The sequence below is a fragment of the Piliocolobus tephrosceles genome, unplaced genomic scaffold, assembly GCF_002776525.5.
Source record: "Piliocolobus tephrosceles isolate RC106 unplaced genomic scaffold, ASM277652v3 unscaffolded_45921, whole genome shotgun sequence".
NCBI classification, from domain to species: domain Eukaryota; kingdom Metazoa; phylum Chordata; class Mammalia; order Primates; family Cercopithecidae; genus Piliocolobus; species Piliocolobus tephrosceles.
The window spans coordinates 11,078-18,263 of record NW_022330889.1 but is presented as its reverse complement, the minus strand read 5'-3'; the positions used below and the strand labels follow the sequence as shown (position 1 = coordinate 18,263).

At 58.9% G+C, this 7,186-nt stretch overlaps 1 protein-coding gene across 4 annotated transcripts; it reads left to right on the top strand.

The window, feature by feature from the left end:
• The first annotated feature begins 179 nt into the window (after nucleotides 1-179).
• On the top strand, nucleotides 180-4,923 carry LOC113224729 (G-protein coupled receptor 35-like). Of its 4 annotated transcripts, XM_026453848.1 has the most exons (3): nucleotides 180-277; nucleotides 751-995; nucleotides 3,618-4,923. In XM_026453848.1, exons 2-3 carry the CDS (start codon nucleotides 859-861, stop codon nucleotides 4,549-4,551), a joined length of 1,071 nt encoding a protein of 356 aa, XP_026309633.1. In that variant the 5' UTR covers nucleotides 180-277; nucleotides 751-858; the 3' UTR covers nucleotides 4,552-4,923. The 4 variants fall into 4 exon arrangements, 3 of the variants coding, with proteins under 3 accessions (XP_026309633.1, XP_026309632.1, XP_026309634.1); XR_003309343.1 differs by lacking the exons at nucleotides 180-277; nucleotides 3,618-4,923 and adding an exon at nucleotides 1,257-1,315 and having other exon boundaries at nucleotides 583-995; XM_026453847.1 differs by lacking the exon at nucleotides 180-277 and having other exon boundaries at nucleotides 584-995.
• Nucleotides 4,924-7,186: the final 2,263 nt, after the last annotated feature.

Here is a 7,186-nt window from a genome sequence, read left to right as displayed (position 1 = left end):
GGGTGAGGCTGTGATGGGGTCTCAGGTGGGGTGAGGCTGTGATGGGGTCTCAGCGGGGTAAGGCTGTGATGGGGAGTCTCAGCCGGGTGAGGCTGTGATGGGGAGTCTCAGCGGGGTGAAGCTGTGTTGCGGTCTCAGGTGGGCCCGGGCTGTTGGGGGTCTCAGGTGTGGCTGAGGCTGATGAAAGCTCGGAGCCTGTGTGTGGGTAGCAGCTTGTTGGAGTGTGGGATGTGACATCTAAAAACAAGAATAAATACCCCCGTGCTGTGGCCCTCAGGTGAGCAGCTGCTTTTGTGAACTTGGGTCATTCACAGCCCCATCCTGGGTCTGGGGTGTGCTGTGTGGCGTCCAGACCCAGTGGGGTGTGCTGTGTGTGGGGTCCAGGCTGAGTGCAGTGTGCTGTGTGGGGCCTAGGCCCAGTGGGGTGTGCTGTGTGGGGTCCAGACCCAGTGGGGTGTGCTGTGTGGGGCCTAGGCCCAGAGGGTCACAGGTACAGGGCACTCTTTGGTGCCTGGGCCACAGGGATCTGCACCCCCACTCTGTGCCCTCACGTCTTCAGCAGTGGTTGGGGCCTGTGCTCCCAATCCCAGGCCAGCCAGGTACTCGGGGGTCTGGGTGGGTCCCTGGTCCAGACAGTGGGAAGGGCTGGCGAGGGCCTCCAGTGTGGCTGGGATGCCTGTCTACGGCCAGGTTTCTCTCCTGGATTGCTCAGTGCAGAATCAAAGGGCACTTTTCTGCTTTTGTGTGCAGAAACCGAGGCTGACCTTGTCATCAGGAGGGGAAGCGGGGCCTCCTACGCGTGCTGCTGGCTCCTATCCCCACAGCCTCCTGGGCAGGAAGTGGAAAGGCCCTATCCCCATGGTCCCCAGCAGCGGGAGCTCCCTGAGGCTGATGGTGTTGGTGTCTGTTGAGGAAGACCAGGCCTGCGGATCTGAGGCGGGAGGCAGCTACGGTCCGCAGCCTGGACGGATTCCTGTGCGGGGCTGGGGCAGTAGGTAGGCATCTGTGCTGGCCATGTTAGCTCCCGGGGCCCCATGCTGTAGGGGCTAAAACCTGGGCCTTGATTTCCTGAACTGTTTTGGGAGGCACCCCAGGGGCAAGACAGGGACCCATGAACAGGGCACTTCTTCAAAGCCTACATACACCTTGAAACTCTTGCAACATTTGCATTTTTCTCCCTAATAGTCCAGTGTTTGTTTTATTATAAACAGGAAAATGTAAATATTGTAGTTAGACTTTTTTTCTTCTTCTTACAGACAAGGTTTCACTCTGTCTCCTAAGGCTGGTGTGCAGTGGTGCCAGCATAGCTCACTGCAGCCTCAACCTCCTGGGCTCAAGCCATCTTCCTGCCTCAGCCTCCCGAGTAGCTGGAACTACAGGCATGTGTCACCAGTCCAGCTAATTATTGTTATTATTATTAGTATTAGTATTAGTATTAGTATTATTTTTTGGTAGAGACGGGGTGTCCCTATGATACCCAGCTTGTTCTTAAACTTCTGGCCTCAAGTGATCCTCCTGTCTCAGCCTCCCAAAGTGTTAGGATTACAGGCGTGAGCCACTGTGCCTGGTCTGCAGTTAAACATTCCCCCACGGCCACACTGAGGCTAGTAGGCAAGTTAAAGCCCTGGGTATGTGTGACCTGACAGCCCCTTGGCAGCCGTGGGGAGGGATCTGGGAAGCTGGGGCAACGGGAAGGGGCCCAGGCCCACGAGCTCTGGCTCTCGTGCCCTCACCTCCCACCAGGCAGGGTTCCAGGAAGCAAAGGAATCGACCTCTAGCCATGCAGGCCCCTCCCCTCGCCAGGTCTGCACCCCGGCCCAAGGCTGGCCCTGGACTTCTGGTGGATTTGAGAGCTCAGGTGGGGAGAGTAGGAGGTCAGTCGCACGGAGCCCTCCGCAACGCACAGCGCCTGCCCAGCTCAGGTACCTCTGAGGTGTAGATTCTGAGCAGGTTCTGGGATCTCCTGGTCCCCAGCGGGGGCTGCGGCAGGAGCACAGGACCGACAGGAAGGGAAGATCCCAGCGGTTGGTTCCAGTGAGTTCTGGGGATGTCCTCGGAGCCTGGCCTTGCTCAGGGTCCCTACAAAGATCCCTGGAAGCGGGCAAGGTGTTGCTCATGAATCAGAGAAAGCAAGCAGGACCCTCAAGAAGGGAGGAGAGACCCTCGGGCGCGCGGCGCTTCGCACTCGGGGGAGGGGCTCCTGAAACTTGGAAGTCAGCAAATGCCCGCCTACTTCACTGGAGCTGGGAACTAAGCTGACGGAATGAAGTCAGAGGGCAAGATGTTCCTGTTTTTGGCTGAAACCTGTGCCCTGCGTCCCTCATGGACAGGGGACCTGGAGTTCCCGGGGGCCACCGTGGGGAAAGGCATCCCCAGCAGCTGCAGTCACAGGGTTTGGGCGCTCTCCCCTCTCCTGATTTGGGGGAACTTGGGTGCTCCTCTAGGCAGAGGGAGGAGCAAGGCCGTTCACTGTGGACTGGGTCCTTCCCACCTTCCATACCAGCCCAGCAGGAAGCCACTGAGAGATGCCCCACAGGACAGCCTGGTGGTAGGGGAGAGGCTTCTCCCACCCCCACCCCTCCAGGCTCTTCCTGGACCCACTGAGGAGCCCGGGCAGTGGGACGTGTGGCTGTGAGTCCCGGACTCTGGGCGCTCGCCAGCAGCTCCGTCTCACACCTGCCTGCGTGCAACACCAGCACCCCTTATGATGGGGGAACAAGTTTGCCCAGCTGCAGGGGTGGCCGAGCCAGGATGACTCCAGCCCATGTCCAGGACACCAGACTCTGCCCAAGTCCATCCGGGGCTGATCTCAGCCTTCCTGGGCTATGTTGTGGAGGGTGCTGGGGACAGTGAGAGGCTGGCATGGACAGTGGAGGGGTGGCTTTGTGAGTGGTCCTGATAGTGATTGAGAGGAGGATACTCAGTTCCACCCCTGGGCGGCCCCCGAGCAGCACAGCCAGGGCCTGGAGGGGCAGGGCTGCCCTCATGGGCTCTGACCCCCGAGAGCTCAAAGGGTGGACCCCATATCCCAAATGTGGGACTGGAATGGGGACTCAGGCTGATCCAGGCAGGACCTCCAGAGCTCAGGACTGGGTGGTGAGCTCACAGGGAGGGAGGGGCAGGCCAGAGTCCCAGCTGTCCTGGACTCTGCTGTGGGAAGGGCCAATGCAGGTGTGGAGTCAAATCTGGGCACCTCCTGCAGCCAGGTCCCGGGAGGGTCATCCTTAGACTGACAGGTGCTGCTGCCTCTGAACCCTCCCTGCTGAGAGCTGTGTGCTGGGTGAGGCTGGCAGCCCTTTGGGTTCCCTGTCCAGGATTTGCGCTCTGGAGGGTAGGGCTTGCTAGGCTGGGGACTGGAGGGGGACATGGAGCTCCTTCTGCCTCCCTTCCTGCCCCATGACAGCAGGCAGGTCCCAGGAGAGAAGGGCTCAGGAGATAGGAAGAGGATCCGTCCAGGGGTTAGACCTCGAGGGTGACTTGGAGTTCTTTACGGCATCCGTGCTTTCTTTGAGGAGTTTTGTGTTTGTGGATATGAGACCAAGGTGGGCGGAGTGGGGGCAGTGCCTCGCTCCTCCCGCTCGCCCTCTGCTGACCTCCAGCTCCCTCTGCAACCCCAGGACCATGAACGGCACCTACAACACCTGTGGCTTCAGTGACATCACCTGGCCCCCGACGATCAAGCTGGGCTTCTACGCCTACTCGGGCATCCTGCTGGTGCTGGGCCTGCTGCTCAACAGCCTGGCGCTCTGGGTGTTCTGCTGCCGCATGCAGCAGTGGACGGAGACCCGCATCTACATGACCAACCTGGCGGTGGCCGACCTCTGCCTGCTGTGTGCCTTGCCCTTTGTGCTGTACTCCCTGCAGGACACCTCAGACACGCCACTGTGCCAGCTCTCCCAGGGCATCTACCTGACCAACAGGTACATGAGCATCAGCCTGGTCACGGCCATTGCCGTGGACCGCTACGTGGCCGTGCGGCACCCACTGCGTGCCCGTGGGCTGCGGTCCCCCAGGCAGGCTGCGGCTGTGTGCGCGGTCCTCTGGGTGCTGGTCGTCAGCTCCCTGGTGGCTTACTGGTTCCTGGGGATGCAGGAGGGTGGCTTCTGCTTTGGGAGTACCCGGCACAATTTCAACTCCGTGGCCTTCCCGCTGCTGGGATTCTACCTGCCACTGGCCGTGGTGGTCTTCTGCTCCCTGAAGGTGGTGACTGCTCTGGCCCAGAGGCCACCCACTGATGTGGGGCAGGCAGAGGCCAGCCATAGGGCTGCCTGTATGGTCTGGGCCAACCTCGTGGTGTTTGTGGTCTGCTTCTTGCCCCTGCATGTGGGGTTGACGGTGCGCCTCGCTGTGGGCTGGAATGCCTGTGCCCTCCAGGAGATGCTCCGTCGTACCCTCTTCATAACCAGCAAGCTCTCAGATGCCAACTGCTGCCTGGATGCCATCTGCTACTACTACATGGCCAAGGAGTTCCAAGAGGCGTCTGCATTGGCTGTGGCTCCCAGTGCCAAGGCCCATAAAAGCCAGGCCTCTCTGTGTGTGACCCTCGCCTAGGAGGCGTGCAGTGGGCGCTGTGGGCCAGGTCTTGGGGGCTCCGGGAGGTGCTGCCTGTCAGGGGAAGGTGGGACCAGCAGCAAGGAGCCCGGGATCAACCCTGAACTCACTGTGCGCTCTCTTGGAGCCTTGGGTGGGCAGGGATGGCCCAGGTACCTGCTCTCTTGGGGAGAGGGACAGGGACAAGGGCAAGAGGACGGAGATCAGAGCAAGGCCAATGTCAGAGACCCCCGGGTTGGGGCCTCACACTTGCCACCCCCAGAACCAGCTCACCGGGCCAAAGTGAGTTCCTGCTGGCTAGGGTGCAGCCTTGAGGACACCTGCCGCCACCCCTCGGGGCTGGAATAAAACTCCCCACCCAGAGTCAGTCCTGGTGGGGCCCTCTGTGTTGCCCACTCATGTGATGGGAGGCAGGGAGGGAGTGTGTGGCTCAGACGGCCAGCGGACATCTTCCAGGGACCCTTTGGGGCTCTTCACTTTGAGGCCCCTTGGACCCTTTGACCCCCTCCCACCCCCACCATCTGAAGCATGAGCAGGGGCTGTTAGAAGCTCCTGGCAGGACCGCACTAGAGGCCCCCAGCCCAGGTTTCCTTGCTCAAGACAGGGCTGGGAGTGGCTGATCTCCGTGTAGGAGCTGCACAGCAGTGCAAGGAGGGGGGACCAAGGTCAAGCAGGTGAGGGTGGGTTGGGGTGGGTGGCAGAGAAGGGGTGGCCAGGATCTGCCAGGGGACCCAGCCCTCTTCTCCTTCCTTCAGGGAAAGGCTGGAAACCATGTCTAGCAGGGGTAGGGCTTGGTGCCTGCCCAGGTAAAGGCGGGATGTCCTGCTGGTTTCTGACTTTCCTGTACTTCTGCATGGAGGGCATCTCGAACCCCAAGCTGGATGGACGGGGCACTCCAGAGACCTCCTGCGAGTGTGGGCCAGCACGGCCGGGGCTCAAACCCCATCCTATCATTCCCATATTGCAAGTCCACCGGCACCGCCCCACCCTGTTCCACGTTCCACAGGACTGGAGAGAGATGGCAGTCATGTTGTGGCAGGGACATGGCACAAGCATGCAGCTGATGGCATCTCACAGGACCCCAGGCTCTGGAGAGCCCATACCCAGGAGAGCCCCATAAGGGCCCCGTGCCTAAAAGGGTGCATCCCAGCTGGGCCCATGCTCAGGAGGGCCCATGTCTAGGAGGGTTCTGTGCCCAGGAAGGGCCATGCCCAGGAGGGTCCATGAGCAGGAGGGTCCCACTGCCAGGAGGGTCCTGTGCCCAGGAGGGTTCTATGCTCAAAAGGGTCCCATGTCCAGGAGGGTTCATATCCAAGGGTGTCCATACCTAGTGGGGGGTCTATGTCCAGGAGGGTCCCATGCCAGGGAGGGTCCATGCTCAGGAGGGTTTATGCCCAGGAGAGTTTATGCCCAGTAGGGCCCCATGCCCAGGGGGATCACGTGCACAGAGGGCCCTGTGCCCAGGAGGATACATGTCCAGGAGGTTCCATGCCCAGGAGGCTCCATGTCAAGAAAGATTCATGCCTAGGAGCATTCATGTCCAGGAGTGTCCCTGCCTAGGAAGGTCTATGATGAGAAGGGCCCATGTCAAGGAGGGTCATGCCAGGAAGGTCCAGCCCAGGAGGGCCCATGTCCAGGAGGGGTCCATGCCGAGGCAGGTCCATGCCCAGGAGGGTTCTTGTCCCGAAAAGTCCATGCCTAGGAGGATCCACACACAACAGTGCCCTGTGTCCAGGAAGGACCATGTCCAGTAAGGGCCATGCCCACGAGAGCCTCATGCCTCATGCCTAGGAAGGCCCAGGCCCAGGAGGGTCCATGCCCAGGCCAGTTTATGCCTAGGAAGGTTTATACCCAGGAGGGTTCTGTGCCTAAAAGTGTCCATGCCCAGAAAGGTCCATGTCCAGAAGAGTCCATACCCAGGAGGGCTGATATGGTTGTGTCCCCACCCAAATCTCATCTTGAATTGTAATCCCTATAATAACCACAGTCCCCATGTGTCAAGGGAGAGACCAGGTGGAGGCAGTTGGATCATGGGAGCTGTTTCCCACATGCTGTTCTCATGATAATGAGTGAGTTCTCATGAGATCTGACGATTTTATAAGGGGCTCTTCCCCCTTCACTTGGCACTTCTTTTTCCTGCTGTCTTGTGAAGAAAGTTCCTTGCTTCCCCTTCAACTTCTGCTATGATTGTAAGTTTCCTGAGGTATCCCTAGCCATGCTGAACTGTGAGTCAATTAAACCTCTTTCCTTTAAAATTACCCAGTCTTGGGCAGTTCTTTATAACAGTATGAAAACAATGAAAACAGACAAATGCAGGAAATTGGTACCACAGAGAATGGGGTGCTGCTGTAAAGATACCCAAAAATGTGGAAGCAACTTTGGAACTGGGTAATAGTCAGAGGTTGGAACAGTTTGGAGGGCTGAGAAGACAGAAAGATATGGGAAAGTATGGAACTTCCTAGAGACTTGTTGAATGGCTTTGATCAAAATGCTGATAGGGATATGAACAATGAATTCCAGGCTGAGGTGGTCTCAGATGGAGATGAGGAATTTGCTGGAAACTGGAATAAAGGTGATTCTTGCTATGCTTTAGCAAAGAGATTGGCAGCATTTTGCCCCTGCCTTAGAGATCTGT

Bases quoted from the DNA above. Each gene is read 5' to 3' on its own strand.
- LOC113224729 (XM_026453847.1), top strand. From the start codon at position 673: ATGCCTGTCTACGGCCAGGTTTCTCTCCTGGATTGCTCAGTGCAGAAT. The intron at 996-3,617 runs GTAGGCATCTGT...CTGCAACCCCAG, and splicing joins GTGCGGGGCTGGGGCAGTAG to GACCATGAACGGCACCTACA.